We start from the raw sequence: 19,631 nt of genomic DNA on the forward strand, positions 1-19,631 counted from the left end.
AGTGGCGCATCGTAAGCCCCTCTCAAATCCTTGTTGGAGGAAGTCTAGGATGTTGCCTGTAGACGGAGCTTCCGGGTCTAGTTCTCGTGGTTGGCACCATCTGACGAAAGTCTTCCAGGATGCGTTGTAGATGTTGACCGTCAAGCGTCTCCATGCTGCCAGTATGGTACTTGTAACCTTAGCTGAATAGCCCCTTTGTCTCAATTTCCTCCGTTCACACTCCATGCGGTCAGCTTGAGCCAACCTGGATCTGGGTGGGCTATAGGTCCCTGTGTTAACAGATTGTGGGATATCGGTAGAGTTAGAGGCTGGCATGTGGACATCTCTAAGAGTGTGGAGTACCACGGTCTTCTGGGCGTGGTGCGATGAGGATGACCTGAGCTTTTTCCAGCCTGATTTTCCGAAGGAGGCGTGGAATCAGTGGGTACGGCGGGAAGGCATATAGCAGCTGGCGGGGCCAAGGGGCTGTGATGGCATCCACTTGGGTTGCCCTCTGGTGGTAATATCTGGACATGAATTGAGGCAGTTGAGTGTTGTTCGCTGTGGCGAACAGGTCCATTTTGGGTTGACCCAATTGTTGACAAATGTTCTTGAAAATCTGTGGATTGAATCTCCACTCGCCCTCTTGGATCTGCTCTGTGCTCAGCCAGTCTGCTTTGTCGTTTTTTATCCCGCGGATGTACTGTGCCTTGATTGACAACAGATGTTTTTCTGACCAATTGAGAACTTTTAGAGCTTCCTTGTGTAACCTTGGGGATCTTGATCCCCCCTGGTTGTTTATATACATCTTGGTAGAGATGTTGTCTGTTCTCACTATTAGGTGTTGTAGGTTGATTGCTGTGTGGAAGTGTTGTAAGGCCAGGAACACCGCTCGGGTCTCCAAGACATTGATGGGTAGTAATGCTTCTTGTTTCGACCAAGTGCCTTGGACGAACTTTTGATTTAAGGTGGCCCCCCATCCCGACAGGCTTGAGTCTGTGAAGATTTGAGGTCTGTCACCGTGAAGGTAACATTTTCCCTTTTTTAGGTTGTTTTTGCAGATCCACCACTTGAGACTTCCTCTGACCTGTGGCATTGTCTTTCTTTAGGATGATATCTAGCTGGAAAGGTCTTAAGAACAGTTGCAACGGTCTGGCATGTAACCATGCCCACTGATTCATGTCTATGACAGAGATGAACAGGCCTAGAAGGCTCGCCAACTGCAAGAGAGTTGGTCTGGGCGTGGCTAAGATTTTTTGTGACAGTTTTGTATTTTGTGAATTTTTTTCTAGAGGAATGTATAAGGCGTTTTGGTGGTATCTATGATCGCCCCTAGATGTTCCAGCTTCTGAGTTGGAAGGAGGGAGCTTTTGTCCGAATTTATGAGGAATCTGTAATGTTGAAGTGTTTGTTGTACTCTTGCAATGTCCTGTATCCCCTTGACTCTGTTCTGGGACCTTATTAGTAGGTCGTCTAAATAGGGATGTATATGTATTCCCTCTTCCTTGAGTTGTATTATGGGGCCTAGTAGTACCTTTGAGAATGTTCTGGGAGCCGTGGCTAATCCGAATGGCAAGGCCCTGAACTGGAAGTGGGCGTTCCCTACCGTGAACCTGAGGAATTTTTTGTGTGCCGAATTGATAGGGATGTGTAAGTAGGCTTCCCTCAGATCCAAGGAGGTTAGGAATTCTCTGTGTCTCAGAGCTAGTGTGATGGATCGGAGGGATTCCATTTTGAATTTTGGCAGCCGAATAAATTTGTTGACAAAGCGGAGGTTTAGAACCGCTGTGGATTCCCCGTTTCGCTTGGGAACTGTAAAAAAGTGAGAATAGGTCCCTAATGACCTCTCCGGGGGGGGGGGGGGGCCAGCTCTACCGCTTGAATTTCCAGTACGTGTGAAACTGCTTCTAATGCTCTTTTGGCTTTTGCCGGGTTTGAGGATAGAGGTGACGGAACAAAGAGGTGGTTGGGGAATTCTATTACGTAGCCCGTACTTATCACCTCTTTTGTCCACTGGTCTATGTGTGTTCCTTGCCAAGCTGTTAGAAAATTGGCAAGGCGTCCCCCCACTGGGGATTCCCGAGAGTCATTGTTTATTTTTATCTGGTTTGAAACTCTTTCCTTGTTTTTGGAATGTGCGGAAAGAGTTTTTGCCACGAAAGGAATTTTGGTTTTGCCATGAGCTGCGGCTGTTGTCTCTATTAAATCTGGGAAGAGTTTTGTGTGCTCTGAAAGTAGTGCGTGGGCCTCCCTGCGTAGTTGAGGCACGATCCTGTCTAACTGATTTTGGCATAGCTTTTTTCTGATCTTTTGTTTGGATCAGTACCTGTTCCAGTTCTTTTCCGAATACTTGTTCCCCGTAGTAGGAATAGGCTGCCACTGCGTTCTTGGATTGCATGTCCGCCTGCCATGGCCGTAGCCAAGTATTGCGCCTAGCTACCATATTGGAAGCTATGGTTCTAGAAGAAGAAGAAGAGTTTGGATTTATATCCCCCCTTTCTCTCCTGCAGGAGACTCAAAGGGGCTGACAATCTCCTTGCCCTTCCTCCCTCACAACAAACACCCTGTGAGGTAGGTGGGACTGAGAGAGCTCCGAGAAGCTGTGACTAGCCCAAGGTCACCCAGCTAGCATGTGTGGGAGTGCACAGGCTAATCTGAATTCCCCAGATAAGCCTCCACAACTCAGGCAGCAGAGCGGAGAATCAAACCCGGTTCCTCCAGATTAGATGCACAAGCTCTTAACCTCCTATGCCACTGCTGCTTCTAGCCACCATGGCAATGGCGTCGAGTGTGGCATCTGCAATAAATGCGTTGGCTATGAGCACCCGCTCAATGCCTTCCCTGATAGCAGTATGCTCTGCTGGGATCATGTCTAAAATTCTTTTGTTCCATACCAAAGTAGCTCTGGCCACTGTGGAGGCTGGGGTAAGAGCTTAGATAGCTGCCGCCAGCCAATCATGGGATCTACATAGAGCCGCCTCAGACCTTCTGTCTAGTGGGTCTTTAATACTGCTTTCTCCCTCTTTTGCTACTAAGGCTCCCGAGTGTAGTACTGCTATGGGCGCTTCCACTGCTGGGACTTTCAGCATAGTATGAAATTGCTGTGGTAAAAGATAGACTTTCTTGTAAGCTGGAGGGAGTCCCTTCCTGCCAGTGGGGTTAAGCCATTCGCGTTGAATGAGCTTAACAAAGTATTCTGGAACTGGGAAGAATTTGTGTGACTCAGCATCTTGGGGAAAGTAATCCGCTTTTCCCTTAGGATAGCCTTTAATGGGTTTAGAGGAGTTGTTAGTTTTATCAGGTGCTGGAGGTTCCTCCGCATCTGCCTGGTCCTGGAGATCCAGGGCTGAGATAGTTTTATTTATTAGGAGTTGTATATCCTCCTGTTTGAAGAACTGTGGGGATTGCTCAGCTTTTTCAATGATAGGTTCCTCAGAATCTGAAAACCTAGCACCTTCTACTCCTTCTTCTTCCTCCCCTTCTAATTCCTCTTCTTCATCCTCTTGTAATGCAAGAGGGTCTCTGAATTGTGCAGTGGCCACATTTCCCGCAGAGCAGGTTATGGCTCTGGAAAGGAGAGGAGGGTTTTTGCTTAAGGCAGCTCGCTGTTCCCTATCATCTAGCACTCTCTCAACCTGCTCTCTCAGCATTTGTGCGAAAGCGGCAGGAGGCGCGCGTTGCCAGGCAATAAGGTCGTCGTTCACGCCCTCCTGGGTCTGCGCAAGCGCATCCGGCTGTTCCGGATCGCTCTCTCCCCCCCCCACCCCAACAGCCCGGGGCCCCGGTACTTGCGTTTCTTGCGTCGCCGCGCCCTCCGCCGCCTCCATGGGTGGAGAGGTAGCCGGCGGGTTGACCCAGCACTCCGTGGCCCTAACGGGGTAGGAAGAACTGGTCGGGGAGCCGCTGTCAAAGGCCGCGCCCTGGGAAGGCGTCGAGCTCCCAAGCAGCTTTTTCTTAGCCTTCTTGGACGCCGGAGGGCCCTCCGCGCGTCCTGATGCTTTGCCGGTTTTTCTAGTTGCCGGCTGATCTTCTAAGCCGGTAGCGTGTTTGTGCCCTCCTTTCGCTGCGCGAGTTCCTTCGGCCGTCGATCTGGCGAAGTCTTGGTGCGGCGGAGTGAAAGAGCCCGACACCATGTTGGCTTTTTGGGCGGGCCGTTGAAAAGGCGGAAAGCTTGACTCTTTCCCCCTTGGAGTTCGCCGCGCTTGCTTGTCGCAGTTTTTGTTAGAGCTAGGCTTTTTCTTTCTTTTTTGTGTTATTGCCGCGTCAAACGCACCCAACACACACACACACACACACACACACACACGTTATTCACACAAGAGCCTCTCAAAATCACTAGGACTCCCTGCTAGGCAGGAAAAAATACTGAACAAATATGGCCTTGGGAGTGAACAGGAAGTGACACGGCTAAAATTATGATGAGTTCCTGCCTCCTTGCTATTGGTGGAGAAGACACCCATCTGAGATGTCTCCCACCTACAGTAGAAAAGGGTTTCCTCCAAGACTTGATTCTATGCACCTGCATTAGCAGATGGGCACCCAACTGCACAGGTTTATCATTGCTTAAAAGCAAAACAAAAAACCCCAACTACCTCGACCACAGTCTCAAGACAATGATGCATGTATGTTTATGGAAAAAGTATAAAAATTCATACCGGGAAAAGGGAACAAACTAAAGTGAAATTTAACATGACATGGAGCAATGCGAAGACACGTTTTGATGTGAAAGGTCAGCCGTGGGCGAAGAGAGATTAAATAAAGCAATTACCGCTTCTCAAAGGATTTCAAGCAAATTACTGTGCTTCACAGAAGACAGAAATTATCTGAGAAAAAGAATTTGGCCTTGAATCTTCAGGTGCCGTTCTGTCACCGACGGCAGTTCCCCTGATGGAATGACTGTTCTGTTTGCAGGGGGTGGACCATTTTGGCTGGTGCTTCCCTCTTCCTCCTCCTGCTACAGACTCCTATTTTGCCCCCACAAAAAATCTTCCAGGGGATCAACTAACCCGCAGGAGTACAATTTGTGGGGAGGAGACACAGAAAGCTGCAGTAGGAAGAGAAGGCAGGGAAACTGCTATCCTCAAGTGAAACTCCACTTGTCCAGCTCAGGATCTGAGCCTCACTAAACATAATTGTTTGTATATGCAGATGTCAGCCAAGCCTGTTAAAGAAGAAGCACACACATTTAAGGTCTTTTTTCTCTCCGGATTTCTATTAGCAACACCCCCATAAAAAAGAGAAATGTGTTCAAAATGTGCAGGGAAATGGAATGGTTACATGAATCTTGAGTCAACCACAAGAACAACTCTGGGTGTTGCCTTTTTATTGCCATGTCCGTAAGTAGAGCAACTGGCAACGGCCTCAAATGGCACAAAATGGCAAAACAATTGCAAAAGAACAAGCAGAAGAATTTAGACACACAATAAAGTTCTGGGTGACTTTCAAACAGTGCCAGGCCAGCCACTACACTTCAGCAATCATTTTGAGTTCAGAGCAGAAGTTTTTCCACCAGCCTCAGCTTCACTCAGTAGCTGAGAAGCTCCATTTTAAACACAGCTTTTCTGTACTCACCAGAATTTGGGGTGGGTGGAGAGCTTGCCTGGTTGCCTTGGGCTACCACATTGGTAGCATCCACCGCAGTTTTAGCGGCATAAATGTTAGCCTCTTCTTGGAATTTTCCCATATTTTTCTTATACCGGATTCTCTTGTTACCAAACCAATTAGAGACCTGCAAGAACACTTCAGTTAAGGCTTAGTCAATGCTATCAACAGAAGGCAAAGAGATTCATAACACAGAGAAATAAATCTGCATTTCATATCTGTGGAGACCACAGAACAAAGAGTTGACATCAACATAACTGCATGCCCTTTAGCAGTGGCATGAAATGATGGCTCTCTTACAATTCACAAGCATGCTCTCAGCGCCTTAAGGTGGTTTTGCCTCAAATCAATACTGGACAAGAAGCAGAAAGCAGTTCAGCATGAGGGAAACAGTGGAAACATAGGCCTAACAGTACGCCACAGCCAGCCAGGCAACCCCCTCTCCCTTCCAACATCAGATATTTCATTTAAAAGATATCGCAAATTGACTGCTCAGCCAAAGAGTTCAGTTCCACACATCCAGTCTACTAACAGTGGCACTGCCTGCCCTCTTCTGCAAGAGACTCAAGCCAATGGTTAAGAGCAGGTAGACTCTAATCTGAAAAACCGGGCTTGATTTCCCAACTCCTCCACATGAGCAGTGGACTCTTATCTGGTGAACCAGATTTGTTATCTGGTGAACCCAGATTTGTTTCCCCACTCCTACATTCCTGCTAGGTGACCTTGGGCTACTCAATGTTCTTTGGAACTCTCTCAGCCCCACCTACCTCACAAAGGTGTCTGTTGTGAGGAGAAGGGAAAGGAGTTTATAAGTCCCTTTAAATCTCCTTACAGGAGAGAAAGAGGGGTATAAATCCAAACTCTTATTCAAGGACTTGCTTTGGGTGAAGGCTCATAACCCTGGAGCAAAGTGCCACAGCTGGTGGAACATATCTGCAAGATCCAACCCATCGCTGTTAAAATCTCTCATGTTCAAAAATCAGATTTCTTTGTCACAGAGACAGAGCCCAAGAATATAGCACCTTCCAATCTCCCCTTTCTTTCCTGGTAGGCCCTGAAAAAACCTGTCAACAGAGGGGGAGGGGGTTGCTTTCACTGTCTTCCCTGTCTTCTGGCTGCCACAATCCTCTCCATTGTAGCCTGGCCCTTCCTCCTTGATCTTCCTGGACCTGCCTTTTGAAGGGTTCCCTGAGTGAGAGAGACATCCCTGTCCTCTCCTCCTTCTCCAGTCCAGGGGCTAGGCCCTGTAGACTGTCAACAGCTAGGGCCAGTGCGACTTCCCCCTGGATCTTAGCACATCTTACCCCATCCACCTGACCTCCTCTAAAGGAGCTTGCTTTCAGCCTACTTTGGTCCAGAGAGGCTGGGACTGGCTGTCCCCTTTGTCATACCACCAGGTGCTCTCCCCAGGATCTGTCCTTCCTGTACGGGTCTTCCCTGTATCATGCTGGGTCTCACCCTGCCTCCGTTGCTGTTGCCACACCACTGAGGTCCTTTGGGCCTAGCTGAGGTCTTCACATGTTGCTGAGTCCTTGACTGGGCTGTGTCCAGTTGAGTGCAGGGCACTGCCCTCAGACAACAAACTAATGTTCTACTGGCCAGGTAGAAGAAGAGTAGGCTTTTATTCCCCACTTTTCTCTACCATAAGAAGTCTAAAAGCAGGTTACAATCACAATCCCTCTCCTCCCCCGTCCCCATCAGGCACTTTGTGAGGTAGGTGGGGCTGAGAGAGTTCTGAGAGAACTGTGACTGGCCCAAAATCACCCAGAGTACTTCATGTGGAAAAGTGAGGAATCAAACCTGGTTCTCCAGATCCGAATCTGCCATTCTTAACCACTATACTATGCTGGGTCTCAAGGTATAGAGTTACATATAATTTCATAAACATAACATGGTAAATTAAAACGGTGCACCATACATTTAAATGATAAACTTTTATTTTGTAAAATGTAACCACCTTTTAAAAAATTGATCAGTCTTTGTCTACTCAGATACAGATCTTTTTGATGTCTATTTAAAAAAAAACCTTGTACAATAATTTGAAAATGGGCGTGTTGGAAGTGGTTTCCACCACAACGTGCTTCCTACCTGTGAGACTGTGATGCCTCCTTTCTTGGCTAGCTCTTCTTTGGCTTCTTCACTGGGGTAAGGGTTACTCAGGTGAGAATAAAAATACTCATTCAACACTTCTGTTGCTTGCTTGCTGAAGTTACGCCGTTTACGCCTGGGAAAATAGCGCAAATTATTTGTTCTGCTGACATTAGAACATCCAGTCCAAGGACTTCAGAAAAGGATAACTGTTTAGGTGGATTGCTTAAACAGCATCTCTGGCATGGGTTCTGCTGCTATCTACATAATGGCATGTATTATGCACATTTTCCAAAGCAAAATTTATGTTGAAGCCAAAAGCATACACTATCAAAAATTATATGTAACATTTTAAAATGTAAATAATTTTGGCAACAATTAATATATTGTGATATGTTTAATGATTAATTATTGAATAGTGTTTTCCATGTTATAAAATTTAGCCTAATATTCAAACATGAGAGCACTTCTATCTATTGTGGCTCTATGAGAGTTTGCCCATCTAATACACTTTCTTTATTTGTTAAGGAATTTGTTTTCTACCTCCAACTTTTCTTTTCCTACCCTTCAGGTGGCAAAAATTAAAGGCACATGTGCTATGGTAGCATTGGGGGTACCAGTTTGTAACTCTTTCACAAATACTGGGTATACTTGCAATGTTTCTTATAGAAAATGAAGATATTTATTCCATAAGAATGCCAAATGGTATAGTTTTAAACGCCAGATAGGTTATAGATTGCGTATTTCTTGTTGTTAAATCAGTAAAATAAGTTTAGGTTTAATAGGAAAGTAGGGATTGTTTTCAATTTTAAATGTCTGTTTTCTCATAGTTGGGGAAGGGAGCCACCCCACCCCACCCCAGCAGAGTTTACATCTCTATTCATAACCATGGCCAAATCTTATTTCCCCAGAAGAGCTGTAACTGGTGAACCAACTTTCAAGATACCATATACAACAAAGTCAATTTCAGCCTCCCTTTTCAAGGCAGACCTTACAGTACTCCCAAACTGCAGACCTGCTCCTCTGAGGGAGTGCAACCCCATCCAAAATCAGTGATCTCTTGCTTGTCTGTTTTATCAAAAAATAGCACTGCATTTACTTCAAACTAGAAGTTGGCAAACTGCAAAGCCCCAGAACAAGGGTCTTCAAACCATGGCCCTCCAGATGTTCATAGACTACAATTCCCATGAGCCCTACCACTTGGCCATGCTGGCAGGGGTTGATGGGAATTGTAGTCCATGAACATCTGGAGGGCCATAGTTTGAAGACCCCTGCCCTAGAACATGGCTCTCCAGCCTTTTTGAGCCTGTGGAATTCTGGAACAAGGTGGTGAGCAAAACTACAAAATGACTGCAAAAGGAGGTGCTGCCAACCACAGAATGTCAGAAAGCAAGGTCATGTACAACTCTAGCAGTAATTCTTCAACATTTCTGGCACAAGTTTTGTTTAACAGGATGCCTTTTAAAATGAAAGTAAGGTTTAAAGATATTTCCTACATACACACAGCTTTCCAGTAGTCACACAGTGAAGATCCTTGTGATGTAGTGGCAGCTGCTATCAAAGCAACTTTAAAAAAAAAATCTGCCCAGATTATCAGATCTCCAAATGCCCACCTAGCTCCACTCACTTTCTAAAAACATTTGGCAAGCTCCAGGAAGGATGGCAGTGGGCACCATGGTCTTTATGGGCACCACATTGGAGACCTCTGCACTAGACAGTGTTTGTTCATTTATTCCAACCTTTTCATACAGGGATCAATATCAGCCTGCATAACCGAAGTACGTTGTAAGGCCCTGTACAATGCCCAGTGCTTGGCATAATGGATGTGAGCAATGAATCCTGATCATTCAATACCTTGCATCAAGAAACCGCGAACGCAGGATCATCACTGCCTCACATGTGCTCTGCTTCAGCTGCATTTGGATGGTGCTGAACTTGCCATGAATTATATTCACCATGCGCTCAATTTCTTTGGGTGAAATTGGCCTTGTTCTACTCTGCTCCCGGAGCAGGTTCATAACGTGGGTAGTGAACTCACTGCAGGCCTGGAAAAAAAGAAATAAGCACATTTAACTGAAGAATAAACAGTTTTTCACTTACCTGTAACTGTTGTTCATTGACTGGTCTTCTGAGCGGGCACACATGGGGAGTTAGCATGCACAGGTCAGCCGCAAAGATCAAACTTCAAAAGTGTCTAGAAAGCTCAGCTCCAAAGAAGCAATCTCCCTTATTCTCTGTCTGGCAACAGAGTCAACAACTCTCCCCTCACCCCCAAAATGGCCTGTGACAAAGGGGTGGGGGAGCACTGTTCCCACATTTCTCTCTGTGCCATTAGGAGAGAGGAAGCACATAGCGTCAGCTCTTCAGTTACCTGGGGTATTCTCCTTGTTCAGCAAAGAGTCTCTCTGGTCAAGCCAGCATTATTTTAAAAATGTCAGCAATGCAGGACAAAGATGACAAGCGTCATGACTTCCTTATGTGCCTTAGAGAAGAAGAAGAGTTTGGATTTATATTCCCCCTTTCTCTCCTGCAGGAGACTCAAAGGGGCTGACAATCTCCTTGCCCTTCCCCCCTCACAACAAACACCCTGTGAAGTAGGTGGGACTGAGAGAACTCCGAGAAGCTGTGACTAGCCCAAGGTCACCCAGCTGGCATGTGTGGGAGTATACAGGCTAATCTGAATTCCCCAGATAAGCCTCCACAGCTCAGGCGGCAGAGCTGGGAATCAAACCTGGTTCCTCCAGATTAGATACACGAGCTCTTAACCTCCTACGCCACTGCTGCATAGGTCAGAATACATTGACTTGCTAAGCATGTTGCCTTTTTACACTGAAAGCTAGGCAAGAACGGGCTATGTACATTATCCCTCCATAGTGGTAAAGAAAGAACTGCCTCGCCATGTGCCCATTTAGGCAGGAAGAATTGTTGACCATGGGGCAAGATGGAGGGGACGAGGAGTGCTCTTTTGGAGCTTAGCTTTCTAAAAGCTTTTGAGGTTTGATCTCCAAGCGTGACTGCACAGAAGCCACGAAGATGAATATCAAGTTCTCTCCAAGAGGCTCCACATTGTGATTACATTTCATCCACAATTTAAACGCAAGAATTCAACAGTGTGATATCAGCAATCTCAAGACATACAAGACAGTCTTCTAAAAGAAGTACTTAAGTGACTTTACTGGATTTGATCAATACCCATTGAATGATACTGTATAATGTATGATACACAGATTGGACTAGAACATTTGTACAGTGCCATTACATTTTATAAATAACAAAGACATATTCCAGAAGCCCTTGCTCCAACAAATACTTTTGTATACTATTAAGACTTGCAGCATACAATTAAATCTACACATAAACAACCCCAGTTGTACCAGTCCCTGAAATTCCAATTCTGTCCTTAAGCATAGCAGAGACATGAGGAGCATAACTTTATAGGGGTTGTACACTACGTTCAACCACACAAGCTGATGTTGGTTTCTGGACAAGGAAAGGATACTACCCATACAAGCCACTTTCTGGCAAAGTGGGGCAATTCTGAAGAGGAAAGTCATATGAAACTGCTGACTCAAGTGCATGCAGACGAAACTTAGGTGAGGCCACACTTTTGTAGCAATTGGAAAGCTTGTAAATAAAAAACAGAACTGCCTCCAAAGTTAGAACACCCTGCCGTTTCAAAGTCAGCACAAATAATAGAAATGATATTTTTAAAAACAGAAATACAATATACTCCCTGCTCTGCAACCGCAAAGGAAAAACAATTCACTGTTTTTAACGGAGATGATAAAAACTCTTCCATGCAGAAAGATCACCTGTTCATATTTCTCTAGCTCAGAGTGGTATATCTGTCGGATCTGTGACAGCTTGGCCCTGTAGTCAGAGTGTTCAATGCTATTGTCATTTGGACAGCCACCTGATGTTGCCGCTATGGCCGCTGGTCCTCCTCTTCCCCGCTTCTCCGGACCGGAGACACCCTCAGCCAGCAACATGTTATCTAGTCTCATTAGCTGAGCATCAGGGGGGTCTTCTTCCTGAATACCTCGGATACTTAACACTGGATAAATATAAATAGGGAGGCAGAGGATTATTTCAGAAGCAGAGGAATTCAATTGGCAGTCAATATCCCCCTACACACACTGCTCCATGGGTTCTTTATGTTTGGACAAATATACGCAGCTATAACCTCAGATGCCTTTGTGACACAGTCAGGCATCCCACATAACAACAAAGGCCAATGAAGATTTCAGATTTTCTTTTTGCTCAGTAGGTAAGTACAAGCTAAAGCTAAATCAGCAGGATCTTTAAAGAGAAATGGGATAAATTTATATTGGTGAAACCCAATGGAAAGTCAGAGATGACCAAGAAGAACGACACCCAACTGCATAAGCCACAAAGGTGATCGCGTGAAGCAGCTGTATCCCGAGCATATTCGGCAGCTTTGCACCGGGCTCCAAGCAAGATTGCGCCTCTTCCAATTTCAATTTTCTAATCATCATCACCACTAATCATGTTGCAATAAAAATGAAGACCAGTGGCACTTGAAAGTCTGACAACATTTATTATAGTATGAGCTTTCATAAATCAGAAGTCACTTTTATCAGATAATTCAAGAAAGTTTATGCTGGAATAAATCTTGTCATCTCTAAGGTGCAATGGGACCTCTGTTCTATTCAGCTGAACAGACTAACTCAGATCTCTGGAATTATTATTGCATTACAGGTATTCCTATGCGGACAGGACTATAGCTTGAAAAGACCTTCTGGCAATTGGAGATTCATTTGTAATAATTTTGATTATTTTTGTTAATTTTGATAACCATGCATTGTATGGTGTAGTGCTTCCAAAAAGATAGGCAGCAACTATATCTCTTATAAATGGAAATCTGTCCTAAATCTGCCATCAGTTTTCTGAAGATTGTCTTTGCTGCAAAATTTAGCCTTTTGAATGGCAAGCAAGACAGCAGTGTTATGCTAGACCTCCTGTGGCAAGAACTCACTTAAGAGGGCTGCTTTCCTCTGACTATAGGAGATGGATGTCTGCAGTGAGGTAGTTCAGAATTGCATCTCTCAAGTGGGCAAAACTCCAGGCACCTAGTAGATGCTTGAGCAGAAAAATCTAAGGACAGAGAACTCTCAGGAATGGCATAAGGGGCAAACTGGAAATCTGAAGCAAGAAAGTGGAAATTATCCCACCCCTTCTGTTAGCAGGGCATTTAGTCTGGATCCAACACATCATTCTTCCCTAGTTCACCTGGTCTGGTATTCTGTGACAGGAGATACTGATTGGCTCATAGAGATCCGGCGAGCTTCAGGGCTCAGCAAAGGTTTGCCCTCTAGCCCTCTACAGCCGATCATTTTCTTTTCCCATATGTTCTGCTGTTAGACGGATTGGGCCGCCACTATCCCTTACTTCCAATATGTGCCTTTCTTACCTCATTTCCCCTGGCAGCCTGACTTTCAGTACTGTCTATTCTCAAAGGTAGGTGGATGAGAGCGATCAGTGGAGGAGCCAAGGGCTGCTTCTACATTGGTTCTGGAGCTGAGCCTAGCCATAAGCAAAGTGCCATCTGCTGCAGCAACGCATCAAGTCTATGCACCTGGATCTTCAGCGCCCCAACGACTATTCACAATATCAGAGTCCTAAACCACCTGTTTCATAGAACCCACAAGCCACAAATAGTTTTTACTAGGACTAAAAGGCAATCAATTATACCTTAAAGCATGAGGGTTTTATTTTGTCTGTTTATTTAAACAAAACATTAACTGAAACTCCGGCGTGTTTTTTAAAGTTCTTTATCCAGACCAACGCATTTAGAAATTATTTCTCACACAAAGAAGAGATTTGTCTGTGCTAATTAGCCAACAGAAACAGCTATCTTCATTAAATAGCTTCCAAATATCACTCAAACCGAGTTACTTTAATATTTATCCCAATCAGTTAATTAATCAATTAAATGGGTAATAACAAGACAGTAAATTGACTAAAAGGAACCTTTCAATTGGTTGGCAGCTCTAATTTTTATGGATGCTTTTAATGGACAACTCTCAGCTTCATAAACCCCCGAGAACCTGTGCAGTCACAGACACTAACATGCCACTATTCGGTCTGATCCCTAATCATAACACCCTCTCCATATTCATCAAAATGGAAAATAATTAGACTGAGCCAAGTGAAATTCCCATCATTTCTAATTAGCCCTTAATTAAAACACATCACAACCTAAGGTACCCTGGCCCTACTCAATATGCAAATGCAATCATTGCAATATATTTACATATCATTAATTAACACGCTGCAGCGCTGTAATGAACTGTGCGAGAGCACCGGTGCCAAAACAAGAATGATATGCAATTTGTTTAGGCTCATTTTCCAATCCAGATTTCTCTCTGCCCCGCCCCCCCTCCATGTGGTAAGAGTACAGCAGGACTCATATTTGTGTCTTATGATGGAACACTTCTGAGGGAAACACATCTATTGATTAGCTGATTCCATCAACATGACTTTTGCTTTTGGCTGAAACAATCAATTATCTCCAGAGACTGAGTGAGGAACGGTCCATTGGTAGACTTACCCTGAAGGGGCCTTCTCCTGGACGGCGACGAGGGCATCCTGATTGGGTGATTCCTAGCTCATTCTCAGGGAGGCAGGACCTATTTTTGTTGTCACTTCCTGAGGAGGGCTTAATCACCCTTCCTGGATCCAGTATTTGGAGTAACAAAGTAGTATAGAAGTAACATTCACTAACAGGTAATAAGAAACATTAACAACATATAAATGTGGCAACAAGCCGAAACGTATGCTCCTAACAAGACTGTATGTCTGAGTTGTAGCTAACAAGTTATCGAGTGGTTGAGTGAGTGCTCATTATGCTTGAAAAAACGTAGTGGTGGTCCGATCATCAGAATTCGGTGTTCTTTGGGAGGGCCAGGATGCCCTCGTCGCCGTCCAGGAGAAGGCCCCTTCAGGGTAAGTCTACCAATGGACCGTTCTCCTGGAGGCGACCTCAGGCATCCTGATTGCGACCTCCCAGAGCAGTGTCCCTATCGGGTGGGATCAGTCACCGAATATGTGCTCTAGAACTGTGTGGTTGAAGGCCGTGTTGGTGTCAGCTAAAGATTGTAATCTGTAATGCTTTATGAATGATGTGGAGGAGGACCATGTAGCTGCTTTGCAGATGTCTTCCACTGGTACTTGCCGTCGGTAGGCGGCATTTGTTGCGGCACTTCTGGTGGAGTATGCTGTAATTCCTGGTGGGACAGGAGTGTTAGAGGATCTGTAGGCTTCTACGATGCAGGACCTGATATTTGAGGTGATAGCAGCTCTGGACATCTGTGCACCTAAGTTAGGTGTGGAGACGTTAATGAATAAGGATTCAGTTTTCCTGATGCCTTCTGTGCGAACGATGTAAGCTTTTAGAGTTCTTCTGACGTCCAGCGTGTGCCAGAGAGCCTCCTTTGGGTGTCTTGGATTGGGAAAGAATGAAGGTAGTTCGATTTCTTGAGCAAGATGAAATGCTGACCTTACTTTGGGGATGAAAGTTGGGTCCAGACGCATAACTACCTTGTTCTTGTGAAATACGCACAGCTGTGAGTTGATGGACAGGGCGCGGAGTTCTGAGACTCTCCTTGCTGAAGTGATGGCTACGAATATTAGTTTCATTCTGAGCCATCTCAGGGGTATGGACTGGATGGGCTCAAATGGTGGCTTCGTGAGTGAGTTCAGCACGAGGTTCAGTTTCCATGAAGGGAAGCGATGGATGACTGGCGGCTGCGTTTGGCGGACTCCCCGTAAAAATCTGACAATGTCCGGGTGTTTGGAGGCAGTGATGCCTTGTAAGCGGGTCCAAACCGTAGATAATGCTGCCAGTTGTCTCTTCAGGGTTGAACTTCTGAGGCCTTTTTCCGCTCCCTCCTGCAGGTATGCCAGGACCTGGGAGACCTTCGGATGGATAGGGTCTGTGTGGTGGTTATCTGCCCACCTGACGAATGATTTCCACGACGAATCATAGATGCGGAGGGTTGATGGTCTTCGGGAAGCAATGATAGTGTCTATCACCTTTTGGGAGTAGCCCTTCCTCTCTAGCATCGCGCGTTCAAGTGCCACGTGGTTAAGCAAAACCAATCAGGATTTTGATGAAGTACTGGGCCTTACGATAGCATGTCTGGAGGTGTTGGGAGGCGAAGCAGTGGATCGACAGACAGCTGAAGAATGGACGAAAACCATGGTCTCCTCGGCCACCAGGGAGCTACCAGTATTACGTCCGCCTCTTCTCTCCAGATCTTCCTCAGGAGTTTGGGAATGATGGGGACTGGAGGGAAGGCATATAGTAGGCCTGGTGGCCAGGGGGAGGTCAGCGCATCGGTGGCCGTTGCTCTGGGATGGTAGTACCTGGAGAAGAAGGTTGGTAATTGGTGGTTCTCCTCTGATGCAAAGAGGTCCACCTGGGCTGTCCCGAACCGTTTGATTATTAGTTGAAAGATGGATGGGTGGAGTTTCCACTCCGCTTCCGAGATGGTTTGTCGGCTTAGCCAGTCTGCCTCTACATTGAGGTTTCCGCTGATGTGTTCTGCTGAGATCGATTTTAGATGCGTCTCCGCCCAGGTAAGGATGGTGACAGCCTCGCGATGCAGTTGGATGGACCCCGAGCCCCCCTGATTGTTGAGGTGGGCTTTAGCTGTCACGTTGTCAGTTCTCACTAGGACGTGGTGTCCGTGGACTTGTTGTTGAAGTTGTTGTAGTGCCAGGCCAATGGCCATCATTTCCAAGAGGATGATGGGAAGCGTTGTCTGCTTGGGTGTCCAAAGGCCCTGGGCTACTTGACCCTGGAGAGAGGCTCCCCATCCTCGCAGGCTTGCATCTGTGGATATTTGTAGTTTTTCGCCGTGGAGGTAAACTTTTCCTGTGGTCAGGTTCTTGAGTCGGGACCACCATATGAGGCTGTGTTTGACCTGAAGCGGAAGGACAATTGTTTTGTCCTTCTTGGTGGTGATGTGCCATTGATAGGGCCTCAGGCACTGTTGGAGGGCTCTGGCGTCAAATTGCCCCCATTGCAGCATGTCGATGATGGAAATTAGGAGGCCCATCAGTTTTGCCAGTTGCAGGATGGTTGTTCTCCTGGCTCTTATGAAGGATGTCCCCAGTCTCTGGATCTTGATGGCTTTTGTGTATGGTATGAAGAGTGCGTTGGCTTCTGTATCTATGATAGCGCCTAGGTGTTCCATGCGTGTCTTGGGCACGAGCGAACTTTTTTGTAAGTTGACCAAGAAACCGTGCGAAGCCAGCGTTCTCATCACTAAGCTGACATCTTCGTTCGCCTGATCTCTGGATGCTGAGTGAATTAGGATGTCGTCCAAGTAAGGATGGACGTGGATGCCCTGCTCTCGTAGGGCAGTGATGGGAGCTAGAAGTACCTTTGTAAAAACACTTGGGGCAGTGGCGAGCCCGAACAGAAGAGCCCTGTATTGGAAGTGGTGGTCTTCCACTGCGAACCTCAGGAAACGACGGTGCTGTGGATTGATTGGCACATGCAGGTATGCCTTGGTGAGGTCTACTGATGTTAGGTGGTCCCCGGGTCGGAGGTTCTCCGCAATGGACCTGAATGTTTCCATCTTGAACCGGTGCAGCCGTATTGCCCGGTTGACATAACGTAGGTTTAAGATGGCTCTCCACTCTCCGTTTCTTTTGGGGACGGTGAAAAAGTGGGAGTAGACTCCGCAGAAATGCTCCGATTGGGGGACCTGTTCTATGGCATGAATTTGAAGGAGGTGGTGGATAGCCGCCTGCGTTCTCAGTCTTTTTTCTGGACTTCGTGGGGTGGGGAAGTATTGAAATCTGGGTTTTGGAATTTTGAAGAATTCGATTAGGTAGCCTGAGGTGACTACCTCTCGGGTCCATTTGTCGATGTGGTTGCCCGTCTATGATTGTTGGAAACTTTGGAGGCGGGCGCCGACCGGGATGTCGTGATTGTCAGGACCTGTTGGGACGGTCAGGCTGGAAGGATTTGGATTCCCTACCTGATCTGAAGCCTGAGTTACGAAAGGAAGACTGACTAGAATTGCCGTTGTTGTTGCTATTGTTTTGGCGTCTACGCGAGGTGAAGGAACTGGACCAGCGTCTGCCGTCTCTGGGAGCGCGCGTTAGGGTACGTTGTGTTCTGAAGGTAGAATACAATTTGGTGTTTGAATTTTGTTCTGACCTGGCGTATTTTGGCATGGTTTTCTTGTTTCCCTTGGATTCTACCAAGACTGCGTCCAGGTCCTTGCCGAAGAGCCGGGAGCCATGGTAGTCGAAGGTAGAAACGACCTGCTTGGAGTGTAAGTCGGCCTGCCAGGCTTTAAGCCGGGCTGTCTTCTAACTACTACTCCCAGGGCTTGTATGCGGGAAACTGGGATGAGAGCATCGAGGTTGGAGTCGGCCCAAAATGAGACTGCTGACAGCATTCTCTCTAGACCTTCTCTGATTCCAATATGTTCTGGGGGAATGATCGCCAGGATTTATCTTGCCCAAATGATGGCTGCCCTGGCCATGGTGGCAGAGGGAGCCAGGGTTCTCATGACCATTGCTAGACGGTCGTGCATTCTCTTGAGGAGAATTTCCCCTTTTTTGTCAAAGGGGTCTTTTAATGTGTCTTCTCCGTCCTTGGTAACCAAACCTCCGGACTGCACTGCCACTACAGGAGAATCGACTAGTGGGGTTTGGATCATAGCGTGTATGTGCTCGGGGAGGACATAAATTTTTTTAAGGAGTGATGGATAGCTCTTATTGACATCTAGGTTAATCCATTCTTTACGGATTTTCTTTTCGAAGTACTCTGGCAGAGGGAAGGCCCTGGGGGCTTCCTCAGATTGAGGAAAAAATTCTTTTTTGCCTTTTGGACAACCTTTAACTGACTTTTTGGACCCTGCTGGAGCAGATGGATCTTCTGCGTCTTCCTCATCATGTAATTCTAAGGCCGAGATGGTTTTGGTGATCATTAAGGGCAGTTCCTCCTGTTTGAGAAATCTTTTGCATTGGTCAGTAGATTTAGTGGGATTATCCTCAGTTTCAGAAAAAAGCTCTGCTGGTTCCATAAAGTCCCAATCGCTACACTCCTCATCAGAGATGTCGATTTGGTCCCTATATCTGGAAGTGGATGGGCATGGGCTCTGGGATTTGGAGGAAGAACTGGATCTGTGGCTTCTCCTTCTATGCCTATCTCTTTGCCTGGATTTATGGTGCCCTCTGGTGCCTTTTTGTTTTTTTCTTGTCATGGATGTTAATCTCTTGTCTGATCTTTTTGGTGAACATTCGCATTAGCAACTCTGGGGAGGCATGAGCCCATGACCTCATATCGGTGAGTGAAACTGTGTTGGAGGAGGTTCCTCCGCCCCCCTCCCTGGGGCTGTCGTGCCTGGACTCTGTGTCAGAGTCATTGTGGCTGGAATGGCTGCAAGCGGGATTTTCCCTTCCCGCGTCGTCTCCGCCCCCTCGCTCTGCAGAGGAGCAGGAACGCTCTCTGCTGGCCTCTTCCGTCTGGTTCTGAGGGGGGTGCGGAGGGGGATGCGGAGTTCCACCGTGCGCATCCTTGGAAAGGGCGCTGGTGCTCCGAGTGGGGGAAGTGTCCTCCCTCTCCGGCTGTTTGCGGCGTTTAGAAGGGGCCGCTTTCGCTTTCGCGCCCTTGTGTTTTTTGGAGGGAGGGGGAGCGAGCTCGGAACGAGCCGTCGCTTGCGTTGGCGGCTGAGAGGCTTGGGAGCAAGTCTCTGAGGCCGCGTTACTGGCGCCCTGGCATTGCGACCCGGAGCGGGTGGCTGCCCGTGTCCCTTCTGCCGCGGACCTTCCAAAGGTGTCCCGTGGCGGTGAAAAGGAACGCAGTGAGGCCATGATACGGCCTGTGCGTGGTGTGGTTTTCCCCTTGGGTTTTGGCGGGAACCGCGGTGGGGGAGGGGAAAGACTCAACGAAAAGACAAAGACACACAGTGGGACAC

The 19,631-nt window shown here is 46.8% G+C and overlaps 1 protein-coding gene across 2 annotated transcripts in view; it reads right to left on the reverse strand.

Annotated features, from left to right (window-relative positions):
* LOC125429831 (pre-B-cell leukemia transcription factor 1-like) overlaps positions 1–11,706 on the reverse strand; it is an 18,244-nt gene extending 6,538 nt beyond the window's left edge. Inside the window, exons 1-4 of one of the 2 annotated variants that reach the window (XM_048491345.1) lie at positions 11,481–11,706; positions 9,523–9,713; positions 7,669–7,804; positions 5,551–5,707 (exon numbers count right to left, since the gene is read on the reverse strand). In XM_048491345.1, the coding sequence (XP_048347302.1) occupies positions 5,551–5,707; positions 7,669–7,804; positions 9,523–9,713; positions 11,481–11,672 (676 nt within the window). In that variant the 5' untranslated portion in view covers positions 11,673–11,706. The remainder of the gene's footprint in view (positions 1–5,550; positions 5,708–7,668; positions 7,805–9,522; positions 9,714–11,480) is intronic. The other variant, XM_048491344.1, reaches the window with a different exon arrangement.
* Between the last annotated feature and the right edge of the window lie 7,925 nt (positions 11,707–19,631).

Source organism: Sphaerodactylus townsendi, linkage group LG03 (genome assembly GCF_021028975.2).
Source record: "Sphaerodactylus townsendi isolate TG3544 linkage group LG03, MPM_Stown_v2.3, whole genome shotgun sequence".
NCBI lineage: Eukaryota > Metazoa > Chordata > Lepidosauria > Squamata > Sphaerodactylidae > Sphaerodactylus > Sphaerodactylus townsendi.